Source organism: Bombina bombina, chromosome 7, assembly GCF_027579735.1.
Source record: "Bombina bombina isolate aBomBom1 chromosome 7, aBomBom1.pri, whole genome shotgun sequence".
NCBI lineage: Eukaryota > Metazoa > Chordata > Amphibia > Anura > Bombinatoridae > Bombina > Bombina bombina.
This window is the reverse complement of record NC_069505.1, coordinates 383,008,367-383,033,935: the sequence shown is the minus strand read 5'-3', so window position 1 is coordinate 383,033,935 and position 25,569 is coordinate 383,008,367. Positions and strand designations below refer to the sequence as shown.

The 25,569-nt window shown below is 41.9% G+C and overlaps 1 protein-coding gene across 1 annotated transcript in view; it reads left to right on the top strand.

Moving 5' to 3' along the window:
- Positions 1-25,569, top strand: part of DOCK3 (dedicator of cytokinesis 3) — a 924,676-nt gene that overhangs the window by 382,879 nt on the left and 516,228 nt on the right. Inside the window, exon 5 of the mRNA XM_053721106.1 lies at positions 22,792-22,888. Within this exon, the coding sequence (XP_053577081.1) occupies positions 22,792-22,888 (97 nt within the window). The remainder of the gene's footprint in view (positions 1-22,791; positions 22,889-25,569) is intronic.

Below are 25,569 nucleotides of genomic sequence, written 5' to 3'. Positions count from 1 at the left end.
ATCGTCAACATAAAAAGAGACAAATTATTCTTTAATACAAATATAGCATATAAATGGATAACATTTAAAACTTTGTTAAATAAATATACATATCAACACACACCACATGATTATAATAGTAAAATAAATAAATCCAAGCTAATGTGGCTAAATAAAAAATGTGTTTAGAGAAATTTGGAAAAAAACGTAGGGCATTTAAATTATGCAAAGAAAATAATACAGACTCAACATTCCAAATATATAAGGAAATATATAAGCAATCAAATTAGCCAAAATTTAAAATGAAAGATTAATTGCAAAGGATTCTAAGTCAAACCCTAGAAGGTTTTTTAAGTACATAACAGGCAAAAATATCTACGAAAGAAAATATAGGTACATTAAAATGTGTGAAGGGTAGCATGATTAACAGTGGAAGGGAGAAGGCTGAGGTACTAAACCAGTTATTTTCTTCAGTATACACAAGAGAGGAACCAATGGGAGATACTTTGATACATACCGTTAACTGGGTTATCTCTGGATGATATTTAGTAAAAAACTGGATAATATTAAGGTAAATAAAAATCCAAGCCCAGATGGAATACACCCAAGGGTTTAATGGGAATTTAGCACTGTTATAGTCAAACCTCCATTCTTAATTTTTCAAGATTCATTATGCTCAGGCATAAAACCCCAACACTGGCATAAAGCTGATGTGGTGCCACTTTTTAAAAAGGGAAGCAGGGCTGATTCATGAAGCTATAGACCATTTAGTTAGTCTCACATCAATAGTGGGGAAGATACTTGAAGGGATTATAAAGGATTATATTGATGAGTATATTCATGCAAACAAGATTATGAGTTCAAATCTGCATGGTTTTATGAGAAATAGATCATGTCAAACTAATCTAATTAGATTCTACGAGGAAGTAAATCAAAATATAGATAAAGGGGAATCAGTTGATGTGATATACTTGGATTTTGCAAAGGCATTTGATACAGTGCCACATGAGAGATTAATGTAGAAAATTAAGGGACTACGAATAGCTGAAAATCTTAGCTCATGATAAAAGACAGGGAGCAACGAGCAATAGTGAATGGATCATACTCAGATTGGACAAAGGTAATCAGTGGAGTCCCCCAGGGATCAGTACTGGGCCCTGTTCTTTTTAATATTTTTATTAATGACTTGGAGCAAGGATTAAATAGCAAAATCTCTATTTTTGCACATGATACTAAGTTGCATAAGGTCATTTGGTCAGTGCAGGATGAAATTACTTTACATGGGGATCTACAAAAATTAGAAGTATGGGCAGGTAAATGGGAACTAGATTTAGCAAAACAGAGGAGGAAAAGAATTTGGGAGTACTTATAGATAACAAGTTTAAGATGGGTGCACAATTTATTTCACAATGTATCTGTGTTGGTTTTAGTGGTTTCACCATAGAGAATTAGTATATTATATTTAGTAGAAAGTAAAGACTATTTTAAATTAATAGATAACCACACGGCTTCTAAGGCTAAAAATATACTAGCATATATTAAAAGAGGCATTCATGCAATGGAGGAAAGGATAGTTCTGTCACTATATAAAATCCCTGGTAAGACCTCACCTTGAGTATGGAGTGCAGTTCTGGGGACCAATCTCAAAAAAAATACATTGCAGACTTCAAAAACGTTCAGAGAAGGGCCAAAAAACTAATAAGGTGAATGAAGAATTTAATCTATGATGAGAGGTTAATCTAACTCAGTTGTTTTTTTTTCTAGAAAAAAGGTGCTTGAGAGGTGACATGATTACTTTATATAAATATATTCAAGGCCCATATACAGAGATGACAAAAGCTCTGTTTATTCCAAGAAAATTGTTTGTGACAAGAGGTCACAATTTAAGGCTGGAGTAAAACAGATTTAATCTCCAGCATTGTAAATGTTTTTTCAATGTAAGAGCAATAAAATTGTAGAACTCATTACCTAAGGAGGTAGTTAATGCCAATACCTTAGATACATTTAAAATGGTTTAGATACATTGCTGACTAGAAACAGAATTCAGGTATATGATTGCTTGTGTTAAATGGGTCACCTTTTTAATAGGATTTATTTAAGATCAACTGGAGCTTTTTTTTGTAAGTATATTAAGATTTGTATAGGTTGAACTTGACGGACTTCTGTCTTTTTTCAACCTCATCTACTATGTTACTAGGAGGTATTCTCTCCCTACAAGATCACCCAATTGTATTGTTTTGTGGTTTCAGTTAGCATAGACAGCTATTTCATATACATAAATATACCTAAAGGAACCATTTCCCATACATTTTAAACTAGTTATGCCAGCTGCAGAGTTGAACATATATGGAAAATTATTCTGCTTTGGAGCTGCAAGTCCTGCATCTCTTGAACGTATGCAGCCAGTGATTGTTGGGTCATGTGACTGCTGCTCCTGATTGGTACAGCAGCCGTGTTCTGCTTGCAGGAATTTACTTGTGCTTTAAACTCCTTTGTGGAGGTTAAACACATAGGGGCCGATTTAACAAAGTGTGAGCGGACATGATCCGCTGTATCGGATCATGCCCGCCACACATCGATAAATGCCAAAAGCATACGCTGTCAGCATTTATCATTGCGCAAGCAGTTCTGGTTCTGGCGCTAATATTTTTGTGCTTCACTTGACTAATCTAGGCCATAGAATAACAGTGATCCATTTTTGAATAAAAATATACATTTAGGGTATTATTTAAGATAAGGTGAGATTGCCTTCTTGTGACAAAATCTGCTTATAAAATTCAAGCCGCTATTCAAAATCAAGCTGCCCAGCCTGGCATATGAAACTGCTCATCCGATACTTGAAATATTGTAGGAAAATATATGTGCTCACATAATTTCACAATTCAGACAGCCATATTGGCTTTGATTGCCATTGAAAAAACAAATACACTTGTATCCTCGCCATCTTCTTGCTGGCGAACAGAAAAAATGACTTGTATATGCATAATGCATCATTTTATTTTTGGCCCTATTAAAGATTTCATCTTTTTTTATGTCTTTAGGCACACAAAGGGAAAATAACTAGGGAAATGCTACAGAAAATAACTGAAAATTAAAAAAAAAAAAGTGATGGTAAACTGTGTGGTTTTTACTCATTACAGTATGATAGCATAAGTGATTTTACACACATATAACATTTCCTTTTCTCAAATGGCTTATCATTTTTGAATCATTAGGAAATGCCACTAACATCTCAGCTAATGCCACAACCGCCCACCCACCCCTCCCAAGCACAAGACTCTTTTTATCTTATGGTGATGTTTCATTTTGTCAACCAATCAGAATTTTAGCCGCTTGGCTCGCTATTCCCTATATGGCATTGGGTTCTGTCTTACTAGTGTAGCGGGACAGTTAGAGATGTGGAGGTGTGGCGGTTTAGGGGTTAATAGTGTAGCAGGGCAGTTTGCGATGGGGGCGTGAGGCGGTTTAGAGGTTAATAGTGTAACGGGGCAGTTTGCGATGTGGGGGTGTGTGGTGGTTTAGAGGTTAATAGTGTAGTAATTTGCAATGTAGGGTTTAGAGGTTAATAGTGTAGTTTGGTTCAACTTTTTCCTCCGGCCAAACTCTTTACACAAACTTTCAAGTTGCGTAAAAAGTTTGAGTGTTAAATGCGATTGCATTTAAGCGATCGCATTTACTTTCAACTTGTAATACGAGTACACATTGCCGCTCAACGCTGCCCATAGAAAATTTGGGGATTGTTCACGCAAACAAATTTACAGTAATTTAAACACCGCGCCACTTGTAATATGGATTCGAGCACAAAAAATACTGCAATCGAGTTTGTGCTCCTCGCGTGCCACTTGTAAACTAACGCATATGGGTCGATTTATGAAGCAGCAAATGCTGCTGACCTACTACGCTTCAGGTCCGCTACGTCTGAGATGGCGGACAGCAATCAGCCCGATCAGATATGATCGGGGTGATTGACATCCCCTGTTAGCGACCAATGGCCTCGAATGTGCAGGGGGCGGCATTGCACAAGCATTTCACTAGAAATTCATGTGCAATGATAAATGCCGACAGCGTATGCTTTCGGCATTTATCGATGTGCAGCAAACATGATCCGTTACAGCGGATCATGTCCGCTCGCACTATAATAAATCGGCCCAATAATGTTATGTTTAAAATAAAAAAAAGAAATTCATAGAAAAAAAATGAATAAAATAAAGAGCTATGTTAAAAAGTCTGGTGTGGTATTTAATGTAATAGTCAATTCCTTTACAAAAACAGGAAGGTCTCATAACCAGCTGAGCTATAAGAAGTTTCACGCCGGTATAAAAAAGAAGGCAGTACCGTATAGAAGTGTGTGCCGTTATCCTGACTTGGTTAAAGGGACATGAAACCCAATATTTTTCTTAAATAAAAAAAGTTTCCAATTTACTTGTATTATCAATTTTTTATTGCTGAAGAGATATCTAGATGTCTGGAGCACTTACATGACAGGAAACAGTGCTGCTATCTAGTGCTCTTGCTTACGTATAGCATTGTTGCAAAACTGCTGCTATATAGTGCTGCAGACATGTGCACACTCCTGAGCTTACATCCCTGCTTTTCAACAAAAGATAACACGAAAACAAAGAAAATTTAAGTTGTTTAAATTTTTATTCTATGAGAATCATGAAATAATTTTTGGGGGGGTTTTATGTCCCTTTAAATATAAGCAGTGCACGTTCCTGATAAAAGCAGTATACAGTACCATGCAGGAGTCTGATGTGTGGAGTTTCACGGTAACTCTGTGTACCGCCTCATTCTGTTAGACTGAATTTGTAATTGCCGGTCTTGTCACGTGACTCTGTCAGGTGATCCATATTCTCCACTTGAGTGAGCCCACTAGATAACAAAGTTCTTTAACAGTCCGCACACTAATAAACCGATGCCACAGTAGATTTATACAGATCGTACAGGCGACTAAATCCATTTTTCAGACGCTTATAGCTGTCACCTGCAATATCTAAATGACTTAAGAGTTAAAGGCATAGTAAAGTCAAAATTACATTTTTGTCATTCAAATAGAGCATTCAATATTAACCCCTTAATGACTACTGACGTACCAGGTACGTCATGCAAAAATGACCAGTTAATGACAATAGACGTCAGTTGTCTAACAGAGTGCTGGAAGCGATCGCAATCGCTTCAAGCAACTATCAGGGTATTGCAGTGATGCCTCGATATGGATGCATCCTGCAATACCTTTTTAGAAGTCTCCAATGCAGAGAGGGCCACTCTGTGGCCCTCTCTGCACCAGTAGCGATGGTGCCGTTCATTGGTGGGTGGGAGCGTAGCAGGGAGGCGGGTGGGAGGCCCATCGCTACCCGGCATCCAGTTCCTGTGAGTGCAATGTGCACACCGGGTGCCGGGAGCGTGCGGGGGGGGGGGGGGGCCCTGCGGAAGCGAGCACGCGTGTGTGTGCGCACGCGCGCACATTAGCCACTGACACCAATGAGGAGGGAGAGGGGGAAAACAGATTAAAAAAAAAATTATATATAAAAGGATCTGGGAGGGGGATGGGGGTATTGTGGGGGGGCTGCAACACTACAGAAAAAGTTTAAAGTGCAAAAGAAAAAAAAAAAACTTTTGTTTTTGAGGGCAAACTGGGTACTGGCATACAGCTGCCAGTACCCAAGATGGCGGCAATTAGGTAGGGGAGAGGGTTAGAGAGCTGGGGGGGATCAGGGAGGTTTGGGGCTAAGGCAGGGGTCCATCACAGCTAAAATATTTTATTATTTTTATTAAAAAAAAACAAAAAAACTCCTTTTATTTAGTACTGGCAGACTTTCTGCCAGTACTTAAAGGGACACTGAACCCAATTTTTTACTTTCATGATTCAGATAGAGCATGCAATTGTAAGCCATGTTCTAATTTACTCCTATTATCAATTTTTCTTTGTTCTCTTGCTATCTTTATTTGAAAAAGAAGGCATCTAAGCTTTTTTTGGCTCAGAACTCTGGGCAGCACTTTTTTATTGGTGGATGAATTTATCCACCAATCAGCAAGAACAGCCCAGGTTGTTCACCAAAAATGGGCCGGCATCTAAACTTACATTCTTGCATTTCAAATAAAGATACCAAGAGAATGAAGAAAATTTGATAATAGGAGTAAATTAGAAAGTTGCTTAAAATGTCATGCTCTATCTGAATCACAAAAGAAAATATTTGGGTTCAGTGCCCCTTTAAGATGTCCCTTTAAGATGGCGGGGACAATTGTGGGGTGGGGGAGGAAAGAGAGCTGTTTGGGAGGGATCAGGGGGCGGGATGTGTCAGGTGGGAGGCTGATCTCTACCCTAAAGCTAAAATTAACCCTGCAAGCTCCCAACAAGCTAACTAATTAACCCCTTCACTGCTGGGCATAATTCACGTGTGGTGCAGCAGCATTTAGCGGCCTTCTAATTACCAAAAAGCAACGCCAAAGCCATATAAGTCTGCTTTTTCTGAACAAAGGGGATCCCAGAGAAGCTTTTACAACAATTTGTGCCATAATAGCACAAGCTGTTTGTAAATAATTTCAGTGAGAAACCTAAAATTGTGAAAAATTCAAATTTTTTTTTTTTATTTGCTCGCATTTGGCGGTGAAATGGTGGCATGAAATATACCAAAACGGGCCTAGATCAATACTTGGACTTGTCTACTACACTAAAGTTAAAATTAACCATACAAGCTCCCTAATTAACCCCTTCACTGCTGGGCATAAAACACGTATGGTGCGCAGCGGCATTTAGCGGCCTTCTAATTACCAAAAAGCAACCCCAAAACCATATAAGTCTGCTATTTCTGAAAGGGGATCCCAGAGAAACATTTACAACCATTTGTGCCATAATTGCAGAAGCTGTTTGTAAATAATTTCAGTGGGAAACCTAAAGTTTGTGACAAAATTTGTGAAAAGTGAACTTTTTTATTTGATTGCATTTGGCGGTGAAATGGTGGCATGAAATATACCAAAATGGACCTAGATCAATACTTTGGGATGTCTTCTAAAAAAAAATATATACATGTCAAGGGATATTCAGGTATTCCTGACAGATATCAGGGTTCCAATGTAACTAGCGTTACTTTTGATAAAAAGTGGTTTGGAAAAAGCAAATTGCTACTTGTATTTATTGCCCTATAACTTGCAAAAAAGCAAAGAATATGTAAACATTGGGTATTTCTTAACTCAGGACAAAATTTAGAAACTATTTAGCATGGGTGTTTTTTGGTGGTTGTAGATGTGTAACAGATTTTGGGCGTCAAAGTTAGAAAAAGTGTGTTTTTTTCCATTTTTACCTCATATTTTATAATTTTTTTATAGTAAATTATAAGATATGATGAAAATAATGGTATCTTTAGAAAGTCCATTTAATGGTGAGAAAAACGGTATATAATATGTGTGGGAACAGTAAATGAGTAAGAGGAAAAAAGAACATTGAAAACTGGTCTGGTTATTAAGGGGTTATACAACTTTTCAATTGATTTCTATTATCAAATTTGCTTAATTTTCAGAGTAGGCTCAGCAGCAGCAATGCACTACTACGAACTAACTGAAAATATTCGGTGAGCCAATGAAAAGAGGCATAAATGTGCAGCCACCAATCAGCAGCTAGCTACCAGTAGTACACTGTCGCTCCTGACCCTACTTAGGTATGCTTTTCAACAAAGGGAGACAAGAAAACACAACAAATTTGATAAATTGTTCACATTTCTATGTTCTTTTGGAATCTGGAAAGTTGAAATTTGACTGACAGCTGCCCTATGAGTAATTTAGCAGTTAAGTGTGGGCTTAGTGGGGGCCCTGGCCCCAGAGTGGAGGCCTTGCACCTGGATGTGCAGTTCATTGCTTGGGTGTCCTAGAATATGGGGGGGGGCTGTTGTTGTGAGGGCCATGGAGTGTGGGGTCTGGCCCTGGAGGTTGGGGGCCCTGTCTCTGGCCCTTGATGTTGGTGGTCCTGACCCTGGAGGTTGAGGGGCCTGGTGGGGGCAGGGCAGCTACCATGTTCATTTGCATAACTTTGAATACATATGGGTCCCTGATTGGTCTCAGTCCACCCCTGACCACAAATGCATTTGAAAAACTTGATATGAATATTTCAGGGATTCAGATTGTTTGGAATGGCTGCAAATTTGAAAACCCTGCAAAAGTTTTTTTGAGCTTATTTGCGGATTGTATAGTTATATGAAGACTTACTTTATGATGTAGTGACGCGAGGAGTAACAGGGTAATGTTACTTGTGTGAGGTCTGACAGTCAGGCCTAGTAACAGTGAAACGGTACTGCACAGTAAGGTGAGAATAGATTGTATTATGGGTAACAAGGGGCAAATCGTTGGGTAACATGCTTGTATAAAGCATTGTACACTGTCTTGTTTCTTGCCTGACCCATTGAATTGTAGCTGACTTGGTGCACTGCAGGTTCAGCCGGGTGTAATGTGACCCCGTGGTGGCTCCGTCTGACACTATACTTAGACAGTAGCTTCCTGTGTCACCTTCACCCTAACCTTGAACATAGCAATATCCTCTATGCATCCCTGACATGAACTGAAATCAATTGTTATGCCCTGTGAAATGTCTCGCCTTATAAAATGACTCTGTAATTACACATAGATAACACTGAGCAGGGTGACAAAATAAAAGGGACAAAGGACCTGCCCCTCCAACTGTAGGGTCACTTAGACTGGAGTAGGGTAAAGGATACAAACTCTACTCTTGCTGCACAAGAAAGCAGCAATCTATGAGAAACTGAGTGTGTCCCTCCAACTACAGGGAAACACAATGGCAGGAGAAAAGCATTTGACAAGGATTCTGCCCTTCTCACTCCATGGTGATGCATACATAAGGGAGTTTTTTGATGGGAATACTGCTCCTCCCACTGCAGGGTAACAAGCAGAAGGGCGTTACTTAACAAGGACACTGCCCCTCTCCTGCAGGATGATACAGACAGAAGGGAGTTATTTGACAGGGATACTGTCCCTCCCATTGCAGGATGACACAGACAAGAAGTCTGTTCCTGGGCAACAAAGATAGTAGGGTGCCATGGGATACAGAATATTTCATTCCTTCTCTGGGGCTGCACAGACAGACAGATATTTATGAATAGGACAAGGATATTGTCCCTTTCAATGTAGGCCAAAAGAGACAGAATGGAGGTAAGGCACACTTACATACATGAAGATATGTCTTTCTCACTGCGGGGTAACATAGACACAAAGGAGATGTGCCCTCCCACTGCTGAGTAACACAGGTAGAGCTGAGATGTGCCCTGCCATGCTGGGTAACACAGGCACAAATATGCCCTCCCACTGCAGGGGAACACAGGTATAAGAGAGATATGCCCCTCCCACTGCAGGGTAACACAGACAGAAGGGAGATACAAGCTCCCACTGCAGGCTAACACAGGCAGAATGGAGATAGGCCCTCCCATTGCTGGGTAACACAGGAAGAACTGAAATATGCCCCTCCCATTGCTGGGTAACACATGAAAAACTGAGATATGCCCCTCCCATTGTTGGGTAACACAGGAAGAACTTTGATATGCCCCTCCCATTGTTGGGTAACACAGGCGGAAGACAGATATTCCCCTAACCCTTACATTCCCCTCCCATTGCTGGGTAACACAGACGGAAGACAGATATTCCCCTCTCATTGCTGGGTAGCACAAGTAGAAGGGAGATATGCCCCTCCCATTGCTGGGTAACACAGACGGAAGACAGATATTCCCCTCTCATTGCTGGGTAGCACAAGTAGAAGGAAAATATGCCCCTCCCATTGCAGGGTAACACAAGCAGAAGGGAGATATGCCCCTCCCATTGCAGGGTAACACAGGCAGAAGGGAGATATGTCCCTCCCATTGCAGGGTAACACAGACGGAAGGGAGATATGCCCTTCCCATTGCAGGGTAACACAGGCAGAACGGAGATATGCCCCTTCCATTGCAGGGTAACACAGACGGAAGGAAGATATGCCCCTCCCATTGCAGGGTAACACAGGCAGAAGGGAGATATGCCCCTCCCATTGCAGGGTAACACAGGCAGAAGGGAGATATGCCCCTCCCATTGCAGGGTAACACAGACGTAAGGGAGATATGCCCCTCCAGTTGCAGGGTAGCACAGGCAGAGATATGCAGACCTGAACATTTGAAAAAATATGATGATGTCATAGAAAGAAATCTATTGTGATATATTAATTCTTTCCTGTCTCTTCATATATATTTGAGTCTTAATGGAAGATTATTTTGATCTACCAATATTTTTGAGAATGAGATTGTTCAGAAGTATTTGACATTTTAATATTTTAGTTATTTGTATTTTTTAATAAACTCTTTCATTTAATATTATTTCTTGTTGAAATGTTTTGTTGTGAAAATTGAAATATATTGCAAATGAAGTGTCATTTCTCATTAGATATTTAAAAGGCAATCTTGGGGGTCGATCAGATAAAAATCGTCACCCGCAAAAGCTGGTGACGCCAATATTTGCGCGGGTTTGGTATCCTATATACGGTGTAACCTAGAAGTTACGCGCGTATATTTCTGCCGTCGCCCGTAGTTTTTTGGGCCATAGGCAGGTATACCAAACCCACGCAGTTTGGTATCCAATATACAGTGTAAGGACTTACATGGCGAAAATGGAGAAATCTTACTCCATTTTCACCTCGCCACAAAAAGCAGCCGTAAGAAGCCTTACGCTGACTATTGGAGCCGCGTAACTCCCTAAACTGGCTGCTAAATAAACCTAACACCTAACGCATGCGCAATGTCTAGCTCCCTGTCAACCGCGATCCCCCGCCGCAATCCCTAATAAAGTATTTAACCCCTAAACCGCCGCCATCTACATAAACTAACCCCCTACTGTGAGCCCCTAAAACCGCCACCATCTAACTGATCTATACCCTAATGTGAACCCCTTACACCGCCGCCATCTATATTAAAATTATTAACCCCGAATTTAATCTACCTACCCCGCCACCAGCTATATTATCTATATTAACCCTAAGTATATTATAGTTAATATAGTTATTACATTATATATATTAACTATATTAACCCTAATTATATTAGAGTTAATATAGTTAATATAGTTACTATAGTATTTATATTAACTATATTAACTCTATCTAACCCTAACACCCCTAACTAAATTCTTATTAAATAAATCTAATTCATATTATAAACTAAAATATTCCTATTTAAATCTAAATACTTACCTATAAAATAAACTCTAAGATAGCTACAATGTAATTAATAATTACATTGTAGCTATGTTAGGGTTTATATTTATTTTACAGGTAAATTGTTAATTATTTTAACTAGGTATAATAGCTATTAAATAGTTATTAACTATTTAATAGCTACCTAGTTAAAATAATTACCCAATTACCTGTAAAATAAATCCTAACCTAAATTACAAATACACCTACACTATCAATAAATTAAAGAAACTACAAATATCTATCTAAAAATACAATTAAATAAACTAAACTAAATTACAAAAAAAACAACAACACTAAATTACAAAAAATATAAAAAAAGATTACAAGATTTTTAAGCTAATTACACCTATTCTAAGCCCCCTAATAAAATAATAAAGCCCCCCAAAATAAAAAAATTCAATACCCTATTCTAAATTAAAAAAAGTTCAAAGCTCTTTTACCTTACCAGCCCTTAAAAGGGCCTTTTGTAGGGAGATCTTCAGGGGGGTAGTGTTAGGTTTATTTAAGGGGGGTTTGGGTTAGATTAGGGGCATGTGGGTGGTGGGTTGTAATGTTGGGGGGTGGTATTGTGGTTTTTTTTTCAGGCAAAAGAGCAGTTTTCTTTGGGGCATGCCCCCACAAAAGGCCCTTTTAAGGGCTGGTAAGGTAAAAGAGCTTTGAACTTTTTTTAATTTAGAATAGGGTAGGGAATTTTTTTATTTTGGGGGGCTTTATTATTTTATTAGGGGGCTTAGAATAGGTGTAATTAGCTTAAAAATCTTGTAATCTTTTTTTTATTTTTTGTAATTTAGTGTTTTTTTTTTTATGTAGTTTAGTTTATTTAATTGTATTTTTAGATAGATATTTGTAGCTTCTTTAATTTATTGATAGTGTAGGTGTATTTGTAACTTAGGTTAGGATTTATTTTACAGGTAATTGGGTAATTATTTTAACTAGGTAGCTATTAAATAGTTAATAACTATTTAATAGCTATTATACCTAGTTAAAATAATTAACAATTTACCTGTAAAATAAATATAAACCCTAACATAGCTGTAATGTAATTATTAATTATATTGTAGCTATCTTAGGGTTTATTTTATAGGTATTTAGATTTAAATAGGAATATTTTAATTAATAATATTAATATTAGATTTATTTTAATAAGAGTTTAGTTATGGATGTTAGAGTTAGATAGGGTTGTTATACTTAATATATATATATATATATATATATATATATATATTATAATAACGATATTAACTATATTAACCCTAATATAATTAGGGTTAATATAGTTAATATATATAATATAATAATTATATTAACTATATTAACCCTAATATAATTAGGGTTAATATAGTTAATATAGCTGGCGGTGGTGTAAGGGGATTAGATTAGGGGTTAATAATTTTAAAATAGATAGCGGCGGGGTAGGGGCTCACTTTAGGGGGTAGGTAAGGTAGATGGCGGCGGTGTTAGGGGCTCACTTTAGGGGGTTATAGATTTAATATAGCTGGCGGCGGTTTAGGGGTTAATAACTTTATTAGGTTGCGGCGGGGTTTGGGAGCGGCGGTTTAGGGGTTAATACATATTTTATTGTTAGGATAGTGAGGGGGGATAGCGGATAGAGGGTTAGACGTGTCGGGCTATGTTAGGGAGGCGTGTTAGACAGTGCGGGTGATTTAGACTTTAGTCAGGTTTTGTAGGTGCCGCAAGTCACTGGCGACGCCAGAAATTTGTACTTGCGCAGATTTCTGGACATCGCTGGTTTATCCGACTTACGGCACGTTAGCATCTGACGGCGCAGTATATGGGATAGCTCGAGTTGCGAGCTGAAACTGCGGGCGACGCGGGTTCCCTCGCTTGCGCCGCAAACTTATTGATTTATTGTACCTTTGAAAAATGTAATCTCTTTTTTTAATTCCCAGAATATTTAAAGGGGCAGTATACACCAATTTTAATTTAACTGCATGTAATAGACACTCATATAAAGAATAATATGCACAGATACTGATGTAAAAATCCAGTGTAAAACCTTTTAAAAACTTTACATAGAAGCTCCCAATTTAACACTGTTAATGAGATAAGCCTGGGACACCCACTGAAAGGGGCTGGTAGCAGAACCTCCCCCTCCCCTGCATATGAAAAGACCCATTATACAAACAGAAGCAATCTAAAGTCTGTATACATCAGTATGCATCTAAAACTTTGGGGCTTGGTTAGGCATCTGCAAATCAGCACAATGTTATTTAAAAATAAGCAAAACTATACCTTTTTACAAAAACACACCCAGATGGGCTATATAAAGGGATCATCTACAAAACATTTATGCAAAGAATAATCTAATGTATAAAGTCCCTTTAAGAAAATATAGACATTTTGTGAATAGAAGATGAATAGTTATAGTTGCCAGGTGTCCAGTATTTAACTTTACAGTCCGGTAATTTAGCAGTCTGTCCAGTAAAATCTATGCAAAAATGCTGGACACGTTAAGGGACATGAAACCCAGTTTTTTTCTTTCATGATTTAGAAAGAGATTGCAATTTTAAACAACTTTCCAATTTACTTCTATTATCTAATTTGCTTAATTCTCTTGATATCCATTGTTGAAAAGCATATCTAAATAGGCTCAGTAGCTGCTGATTGGTGGCTGCACATAGATGCCTTGTGTGATTGGCTCACCCATGTGCATTGCTATTTCTTCAACAAAGGATATCGGAAGAATTAAGGGGACATTCCAGTCAAAAATTAAATGGACATAGATTTATTACGTCTTTGAATAGGAACATATTTGCAATATTCATGTATTGGCAAAAATGCTTCTAGTAAAAGTTATCACTGTTTTAGTGTTAACCTTTTCCTCTGCACGTGCACGTGAAGCATAGCTAGATATTGTCACTGCACCCACATTTTAAATAATGCAGCTGCTCAGATAATTAGTGGGGCTTGTATTATGTCAGCAATTAACAGATTGAGTCATTACCAGATGGTACAAGCCCCTTAGGCTCTCTGAGCAAGTGCTTTGTTTAATATACTGGTGCATGGTGCATACTTAAATACACTTTTGAACAGCTATAGTTTTTATTAGAAGCATTTTTGCTAATGCATGTATATTATACAATTGCTTCTGTTCAACACCCATGTGGTTTCCAATTTTGGATAAGGTCAGTTTTGGCTGGAATATCCCTTTAAGCAAATTAAATGATAGAAGTAAGTTGGAATGATGTTTAAAATTGTATGCTCTGTCTGATTCATGAAAGAGAAATATTGGGTTTCATGTCCTTTAAAAGGATCAGTATTTTTAAGTCCCCAGAATGGCAACTACATTTTAAAGGCCTCTTCCCTGCTTTAAACATATGGCCAAGGAAGAAGTGACACTGCACAGACAGTATTTTGTGTTGCTGGCAGCCAAGGTGGGTGGTAAAATAACTTTCTTGCGTGTAACCATTGGGGATAACATTTCTACTCTGTGTGTTACTGACAGTAAAAGAAAATCACTGTTGTAAGTTACTGGCAGTTAAAGAGGTACATTTAGTGTTACTGGCAGCCTAGGGGATAGAATCACTGCTCAGTATTGGGGTCAAGGGTAGAGCTTTGGGGAGGGTTCATTGTGATACCCCTCGTATTACCTGTGCCAGGTCACCTACAGATTGTCCAGTATTTTTGTGTAGGACAGCTGGCAACCCTATGTATAGTTTATTAAAGGGACAGTTAACATTAAACTTAAAGGGAAATTAAATTCATAATTAGACATTCATGATTTAGACAGAGCATGCAATTTTAAACAATTTTCCAATTTACTTCTATTATTTAATTTGCTTCCGTCTGTTGTTATCCTTTGCTGAAAGGTGTATCTATGTAAGCTCAGGAGCAACAAAGAACCTAGGTTCTAGCTGCTGATTTGGTGGCTGCATATATATACCGATTGTAATTGGCTCATCCATGTGTTCAGTTAGAAACCACCCACTGCAGGGTGACACAGATAGTAACGTACAAGGGGACAGGATGTCTGTGCCTCCCACTGCAGGGTGACACAGATAGTATTCTGCACGGGGACAGGATGTCTGTACCACCCACTGCAGGGTGACACAGATAGTATTGTGCAAGGGGACAGGATGTTTGTACCTCCCACTGCAGGGTGGCACAGATAGTATTGTATAAGGGGACAGGACATATGTACCTCCCACTGCAGGGTGACACAGATAGTAATGTACAAGGGGACAGGATGTCTGTACCTCCCACTGCAGGGTGGCACAGATAGTATTGTATAAGGGGACAGGACATCTGTACCTCCCACTGCAGGGTGACACAGATAGTAATGTACAAGGGGACAGGATGTCTGTACCTCCCACTGCAGGGTGACACAGATAGTAATGTACAAGGGGACAGGATGTCTGTACCTCCCACTGCAGGGTGACACAGATAGTATTGTACAAGGGGACAGGACATCTGTACCTCCCACTGCAGGGTGACACAGATAGTAATGTACAAGGGGACAGGATGTCTGCACCTCCCACTGCAGGGTGACACAGATAGTATTGTGCAAGGGGACAGGATGTCTGTACCTCCCACTGCAGGGTGTCACAGATAGTTTTATACAAGGGGACAGTACATCTGTACCTCCCACTGCAGGGTGACACAGATAGTTTTATACAAGGGGACAGTACATCTGTACCTCCCACTGCAGGGTGACACAGATAGTTTTATACAAGGGGACAGTACATCTGTACCTCCCACTGCAGGGTGACACAGATAGTATTGTGCAAGGGGACAGGATGTCTGTACCTCCCACTGCAGGGTGACACAGATAGTTTTATACAAGGGGACAGTACATCTGTACCTCCCACTGCAGGGTGACACAGATAGTATTGTGCAAGGGGATAGGACATATGCACCTCCCACTGCAGGGTGACACAGATAGTATTGTGCAAGGGGACAGGACATATGCACCTCCCACTGCAGGGTGACACAGATAGTATTGTGCAAGGGGACAGGACATATGTACCTCCCACAGCAGGGTGACACAGATAGTATTGTGCAAGGGGACAGGATGTCTGTACCTCCCACTGCAGGGTGACACAGATAGTTTTATACAAGGAGACAGGATGTCTGCACCTCCCACTGCAGGGTGACACAGATAGTAATGTACAAGGGGACAGGACATCTGTACCTCCCACTGCAGGGTGACACAGATAGTATTGTGCAAGGGGACAGGATGTCTGTACCTCCCACTGCAGGGTGACACAGATAGTATTGTGCAAGGGGACAGGACATCTGTACCTCCCACTGCAGGGTGACACAGATAGTATTGTGCAAGGGGACATGATGTCTGTACCTCCCACTGCAGGGTGACACAGATAGTAATGTGCAAAGGGACAGGATGTCTGTACCTCCCACTGCAGGGTGACACAGATAGTTTTATACAAGGGGACAGGATGTCTGCACCTCCCACTGCAGGGTGACACAGATAGTAATGTACAAGGGGACAGGACATCTGTACCTCCCACTGCAGGGTGACACAGATAGTATTGTGCAAGGGGACAGGATGTCTGTACCTCCCACTGCAGGGTGACACAGATAATATTGTGCAAGGGGACAGGACATCTGTACCTCCCACTGCAGGGTGACACAGATAATATTGTGCAAGGGGACATGATGTCTGTACCTCCCACTGCAGGGTGACACAGATAGTATTGTGCAAGGGGACAGGATGTCTGTAGCTCCCACTGCAGGGTGACACAGATAGTTTATACAAGAGGACAGTACATCTGTACCTCCCACTGCAGGGTGACACAGATAGTATTCTGCAAGGGGACAGGATGTCTGTACCTCCCACTGCAGGGTGACACAGATAGTATTGTGCAAGGGGACAGGACATATGTACCTCCCACTGCAGGGTGACACAGATAGTAATGTGCAAGGGGACAGGATGTCTGTACCTCCCACTGCAAGGTGACACAGATAGTATTGTGCAAGGGGACATGATGTCTGTACCTCCCACTGCAGGGTGACACAGATAGTATTGTGCAAGGGGACAGGATGTCTGTACCTCCCACTGCAGGGTGACACAGATAGTTTTATACAAGGGGACAGGATGTCTGTACCTCCCACTGCAGGGTGACACAGATAGTTTTATACAAGGGGACAGGATGTCTGCACCTCCCACTGCAGGGTGACACAGATAGTATAGTGCAAGGGGACAGGACATATGTACCTCCCACTGCAGGGTGACACAGATAGTAATGTGCAAGGGGACAGGACATATGTACCTCCCACTGCAGGGTGACACAGATAGTATTGTGCAAGGGGACAGGATGTCTGTACCTCCCACTGCAGGGTGACACAGATAGTTTTATACAAGGGGACAGGATGTCTGCACCTCCCACTGCAGGGTGACACAGATAGTAATGTACAAGGGGACAGGACATCTGTACCTCCCACTGCAGGGTGACACAGATAGTATTGTGCAAGGGGACAGGATGTCTGCACCTCCCACTGCAGGGTGACACAGATAGTATTGTGCAAGGGGACAGGACATATGTACCTCCCACTGCAGGGTGACACAGATAGTAATGTGCAAGGGGACAGGATGTCTGTACCTCCCACTGCAAGGTGACACAGATAGTTTGATACAAGGGGACAGGATGTCTGCACCTCCCACTGCAGGGTGACACAGATAGTAATGTACAAGGGGACAGGACATCTGTACCTCCCACTGCAGGGTGACACAGATAGTATTGTGCAAGGGGACAGGATGTCTGTACCTCCCACTGCAGGGTGACACAGATAGTATTGTGCAAGGGGACAGGATGTCTGTACCTCCCACTGCAGGGTGACACAGATAGTATTGTGCAAGGGGACAGGATGTCTGTACCTCCCACTGCAGGGTGACACAGATAGTTTATACAAGGGGACAGTACATCTGTACCTCCCACTGCAGGGTGACACAGATAGTATTGTGCAAGGAGACAGGGCATATGCAGCTCCTACTGCAGGGTGACACAGATAGTATTGTGCAAGGGGACAGGATGTCTGTACCTATCGCCGCAGGGTGACACAGATGGTATTGTGCAAGGGGACAGGACATATGTACCTCCCACTGCAGGGTGACACAGATAATATTGTGCAAGGGGACAGGATGTCTGTACCTCCCACTGCAGGGTGACACAGATAGTAATGTACAAGGGGACAGTACATCTGTACCTCCCACTGCAGGGTGACACAGATAGTAATGTACAAGGGGACAGGATGTCTGTACCTCCCACTGCAGGGTGACACAGATAGTAATGTACAAGGGGACAGGATGTCTGTACCTCCCCCTGCAGGGTGACACAGATAGTTTTGTACAAGGGGACAGTACATCTGTACCTCTCACTGCAGGGTGACACAGATAGTTTTGTACAAGGGGACAGTACATCTGTACCTCCCACTGCAGGGTGACACAGATAGTATAGTGCAAGGGGACAGGACATATGTACCTCCCACTGCAGGGTGACACAGATAGTATTGTGCAAGGGGACAGGATGTCTGTACCTCCCACTGCAAGGTGACACAGATAGTTTTATACAAGGGGACAGGATGTCTGCACCTCCCACTGCAGGGTGACACGGATAGTAATGTACAAGGGGACAGGACATCTGTACCTCCCACTGCAGGGTGACACAGATAGTATTGTGCAAGGGGACAGGATGTCTGTACCTCCCACTGCAGGGTGACACAGATAGTAATGTACAAGAGGACAGGATGTCTGTACCTCCCACTGCAGGGTGACACAGATAGTATTGTGCAAGGGGACAGGATGTCTGTACCTCCCACTGCAGGGTGACACAGATAGTATTGTGCAAGAGGACAGGATGTCTGTACCTCCCACTGCAGGGTGACACAGATAGTTTATACAAGGGGACAGTACATCTGTACCTCCCACTGCAGGGTGACACAGATAGTATTCTGCAAGGGGACAGGATGTCTGTACCTCCCACTGCAGGGTGACACAGATAGTATTGTGCAAGGGGACAGGACATATGCACCTCCCACTGCAGGGTGACACAGATAGTATTGTGCAAGGGGACAGGACATATGTACCTCCCACTGCAGGGTGACACAGATAGTATTGTGCAAGGGGACAGGATGTCTGTTCCTCCCACTGCAGGGTGACACAGATAGTTTTATACAAGGGGACAGGATGTCTGTACCTCCCACTGCAGGGTGACACAGATAGTTTTATACAAGGGGACAGGATGTCTGCACCTCCCACTGCAGGGTGACACAGATAGTATAGTGCAAGGGGACAGGACATATGTACCTCCCACTGCAGGGTGACACAGATAGTAATGTGCAAGGGGACAGGACATATGTACCTCCCACTGCAGGGTGACACAGATAGTATTGTGCAAGGGGACAGGATGTCTGTACCTCCCACTGCAGGGTGACACAGATAGTTTTATACAAGGGGACAGGATGTCTGCACCTCCCACTGCAGGGTGACACAGATAGTAATGTACAAGGGGACAGGACATCTGTACCTCCCACTGCAGGGTGACACAGATAGTATTGTGCAAGGGGACAGGATGTCTGTACCTCCCACTGCAGGGTGACACAGATAGTAATGTACAAGAGGACAGGATGTCTGTACCTCCCACTGCAGGGTGACACAGATAGTATTGTGCAAGGGGACAGGATGTCTGTACCTCCCACTGCAGGGTGACACAGATAGTATTGTGCAAGGGGACAGGATGTCTGTACCTCCCACTGCAGGGTGACACAGATAGTTTATACAAGGGGACAGTACATCTGTACCTCCCACTGCAGGGTGACACAGATAGTATTGTGCAAGGAGACAGGACATATGCAGCTCCTACTGCAGGGTGACACAGATAGTATTGTGCAAGGGGACAGGATGTCTGTACCTATCGCCGCAGGGTGACACAGATGGTATTGTGCAAGGGGACAGGACATATGTACCTCCCACTGCAGGGTGACACAGATAATATTGTGCAAGGGGACAGGATGTCTGTACCTCCCACTGCAGGGTGACACAGATAGTAATGTACAAGGGGACAGGACATCTGTACCTCCCACTGCAGGGTGACACAGATAGTAATGTACAAGGGGACAGGATGTCTGTACCTCCCACTGCAGGGTGACACAGATAGTTTTGTACAAGGGGACAGTACATCTGTACCTCTCACTGCAGGGTGACACAGATAGTTTTGTACAAGGGGACAGTACATCTGTACCTCCCACTGCAGGGTGACACAGATAGTATAGTGCAATGGGACAGGACATATGTACCTCCCACTGCAGGGTGACACAGATAGTTTTGTACAAGGGGACAGTACATCTGTACCTCCCACTGCAGGGTGACACAGATAGTATAGTGCAAGGGGACAGGACATATGTACCTCCCACTGCAGGGTGACACAGATAGTTTTATACAAGGGGACAGGATGTCTGCACCTCCCACTGCAGGGTGACACAGATAGTAATGTACAAGGGGACAGGACATCTGTACCTCCCACTGCAGGGTGACACAGATAGTAATGTACAAGGGGACAGGATGTCTGTACCTCCCACTGCAGGGTGACACAGATAGTTTTGTACAAGGGGACAGTACATCTGTACCTCTCACTGCAGGGTGACACAGATAGTTTTGTACAAGGGGACAGTACATCTGTACCTCCCACTGCAGGGTGACACAGATAGTTTTGTACAAGGGGACAGTACATCTGTACCTCCCACTGCAGGGTGACACAGATAGTATAGTGCAAGGGGACAGGACATATGTACCTCCCACTGCAGGGTGACACAGATAGTATTGTGCAAGGGGACAGGATGTCTGTACCTCCCACTGCAAGGTGACACAGATAGTTTTATACAAGGGGACAGGATGTCTGCACCTCCCACTGCAGGGTGACACAGATAGTATTGTGCAAGGGGACAGGATGTCTGTACCTCCCACTGCAGGGTGACACAGATAGTAATGTACAAGGGGACAGGACATCTGTACCTCCCACTGCAGGGTGACACAGATAGTATTGTGCAAGGGCACAGGATGTCTGTACCTCCCACTGCAAGGTGACACAGATAGTTTTATACAAGGGGACAGGACATCTGTACCTCCCACTGCAGGGTGACACAGATAGTATTGTGCAAGGGGACAGGATGTCTGTACCTCCCACTGCAGGGTGACACAGATAGTAATGTACAAGGGGACAGGACATCTGTACCTCCCACTGCAGGGTGACACAGATAGTATTGTGCAAGGGGACAGGATGTCTGTACCTCCCACTGCAGGGTGACACAGATAGTATTGTGCAAGGGGACAGGATGTCTGTACCTCCCACTGCAGGGTGACACAGATAGTATTGTGCAAGGAGACAGGACATATGCAGCTCCTATTGCAGGGTGACACAGATAGTATTGTGCAAGGGGACAGGATGTCTGTACCTATCGCCGCAGGGTGACACAGATGGTATTGTGCAAGGGGACAGGACATATGTACCTCCCACTGCAGGGTGACACAGATAATATTGTGCAAGGGGACAGGATGTCTGTACCTCCCACTGCAGGGTGACACAGATAGTAATGTGCAAGGGGACAGTACATCTGTACCTCCCACTGCAGGGTGACACAGATAGTTTTGTACAAGGGGACAGTACATCTGTACCTCTCACTGCAGGGTGACACAGATAGTTTTATACAAGGGGACAGTACATCTGTACCTCCCACTGCAGGGTGACACAGATAGTTTTATACAAGGGGACAGTACATCTGTACCTCCCACTGCAGGGTGACACAGATAGTTTTATACAAGGGGACAGTACATCTGTACCTCTCACTGCAGGGTGACACAGATAGTTTTATACAAGGGGACAGTACATCTGTACCTCCCACTGCAGGGTAACACAGTTAGTATTGTGCAAGGGGACAGGATGTCTGTACCGCCCACTGCAGGGTGACACAGATAGTATTGTGCAAGGGGACAGGACATATGTACCTCCCACTGCAGGGTGACACAGATAGTATTGTGCAAGGGGACAGGATGTCTGTACCTCCCACTGCAGGAAGGCACAGATAGTAATGTACAAGGGGACAGGATGTCTGTACCTCCCACTGCAGGGTGACATAGATAGTATTGTGCAAGGGGACATGATGTCTGTACCTCCCACTGCAGGGTGACACAGATAGTATTGTATAAGGGGACAGGATGTCTCTACCTCCCACTGCAGGGTGACACAGATAGTATTGTGCAAGGGGACATGATGTCTGTACCTCCCACTGCAGGGTGACACAGATAGTATTGTGCAAGGGGACAGAATGTCTGTACCTCCCACTGCAGGGTGACACATATAGTTTTGTGCAAGGGGACAGGATTTCTGTACCTCCCACTGCAGGGTAACACAGACTGATGGTAAGTATATTACATATAATCTGTATCCCACTACAGGATGACTCAGAGATTCCAGCATCGTGCCTGCATTATTCTGTCACTCTCCCTGGAGGGTGACACATACAATGAGTAGATGATAGACTGTCATGATCTGAATGCTATAGCTGTATTCTCTTTTTGTCCCACTTGAGTAACAGACACAAACCTCTCTTGTCCCTTGCAGTCCATATGAGACAGTGGTTCCTGTGGAAGATCCGGTGGTCACCGAGGTAACAACAACTCTACAGGAATGGGCCTCTCTCTGGAAGCAGCTTTATGTGGTAAGTGATAAATATCTCTTTATTTTATAAAAGATGAAACAATTCAGCACACAGGAGATGAGAATATCTTATGAACCAATATTTTCTTGTGCTCAGTTAGTGGTCTCGATTCCCTTAGCATGGAGAGGACTCTGCACTGTGATATATCTGTATAATCTCTATATGAAACATGTTACTCATCAGGGTGTATTCATTCCACTGCACTTTAGCAAGCTAGAAAACAGTAGCTAGTAATCAGATGGAAATATACTAGTTCACTCAGTGTTAAAGGACCACTAAATGCAGTGGAATTGCATAATTAACACATGCATAATAAAAATACAAAGCAATAGCACCTACCCTTAATTTCAAATAAGCAGTAAAAAAAATTCCAGCCAATTTATTTTTACTCCCATATCATTTGACAGATATCAGCCAATCACAGACTAGTATACGTATACCATGTGATCTTGTGCACATGCTCAGTAGGATCTTGTTCCCCAGAAAGTGTGCATATAAAAAGACTGGGCAAAATTTGATAATGGAAGTAAATTGGAAATTGTCTTAAAACTGCACGACTTTCTGAATCATAAAAGTTTACTTTGACTTTAGTGTCCCTTTAAAGGGAAAGAAAACAACAGTTTTATCATTTACTACGCACTTTAGAATCCCCTGATAGATACTTATGGTCTGGGCACAATAGTTTAGCAGCGTTTTCTCAAGGTTACCCAACTTCAAAAGCTTTTTTCCAGTACAGTGTTACTGTGTGGTACAGCCAATGAGAAGCCGGACCTCTCACCCCATTACAAAAGACTGGTTCACACTTACAGACAGGGCTTAAAGGGATATTGTACTTAAACATAGCCTGCTGTATCCTCTATAGCGGGGTTTCCAAACTCCAGTAATCAAGTAACCCTGACAGGCCAGATTTGAATGATATCAGAACTAGAGCACAGGTAAACGAATCAGCTGATGGGTGAGAGCCGGTTAGTAACCATGGTTACTGATCAGCTGACTATTTCACCTGTGCTCTAGTTCAGATGTCATGAAAATCTGGCCTATAAGCCTGTTAGGGGGACTTAAAGGGATATTCCAGCAAAAATTAGAAACCACATGGGTGCATTTCGGTATTTAGCAGAAGCAATTTTGTAATATACATGCATTAGCAAAAATGCTTCTAATAAAAGCTATAGCTGTTTCAAAAGTGTATTTAAGTATGCACCGTACACCAGCATTTTAAATACAGCACTTACTCAGAGAGCGTAAGGTGCTTGTACCATCTGGTAATGACTCCATTTGTTAATTGCTGACATGATACACGCCCCACTGATGATCTGATCAGCTGCATTATTTAAAATGTGGGTGCAGTGACAATATCTAGTTATGCTTCACATGCACGTGCAGAGAAAAATGTTAACACTAAAACAGCGATAACTTTTACTAGAAGCATTTTTGCCAATACATGAATATTGCAAATATGTTTCTATTCAAAGATGTAATAAATCTATGTGCATTTAAATTTTGACTGGAATGTCCCTTTAAGGACTAGGGTTTAGAAACACTGCTCTATTGAAAGGATATGTTAACAAGAGCGTAATAAAGACGTAATGATTTTAGGTTGTTTGTGGTTAATTTTTCTCTGTGTGTTAATTATTTTGTTTTTCCATATGAGTAGATCCCTGTGGTATTCCTTAAAAAAAGAGACACCCTTTTGTAAATAAATTTCACTTAAAGGGACAGTCAAATTAAAATTAAACTTTAATGATTCAGATAGGGCATGCAATTTTAAACAACTTTCCAATTTACTTTTATCATCAAATGTGCTTTGTTGTATTGGTATTCTTTGTTGAAAGCTAAACCTAGGTAGGCTCCTAAACTGATTTCTAAGCCTTTGAAGGCTGCCTCTTATCTCAGTGCATTTTCACAGTTTTTCACATTTAGACAGAGCTAGCTCATGCGTGCCATATAGATAAGATTGTGCTTACTCCTGTGGAGTTGTTTATGAATCAGAACTGGTTGGCTAAAATTCAAGTCTGTCAAAATAACTGAGATAAGGGGGCAGTCTACAGAGGCTTAGATACAAGCTAATCACAGAGGTAAAAAGTGTATTACTATAATGGTGTTGGTTATGCAAATATGGGGAATGGGTAAGGGATTATCTGTTTTTTACACAATAACATTTTTTGATGAAGACTGGCCCTTTAACCAAACTTTATTATCTGGTGCCTCAAGTCAGTTTATGAGGTCAAAGATGTCAGCACAGAGTGCCGGAAAATTTGTCAGACCTGTATCAAATCAGAGACTTAGGTCAATTGGAGTTGAATACACTAGGATATTTTAAGACATGTTTTTATCACTTTTATGTTAGAGTATGACCAAATATGGCAGACTAGTACTAAAGCCCGTGTCCCACCCCTTGCTCTCTCCCCCCTCCCTTTTGCTCTCTCTTCCCCCCTCTCTTTTGCTTTCTCTCCCCCCTCTCTTTTGCTTTCTCTCCCCCCTCTCCTTTGCTCTCTCTCTCCCCTCTTTTGCTCTCTCTCTCTCCCCTCTTTTGCTCTCTCTCTCCCCTCTTTGGCTCTCTCCCTCCTTTCTTTTGCTCTCTCTCCCTCCTCTTTTGTTGTCCCTCCCCCTCTTTGGCTCTCCCCCCCCTCTTTGGCTCTCCTCCCCCCTCTTTGGCTCTCCCCCCCTCTTTGGCTCTCCCC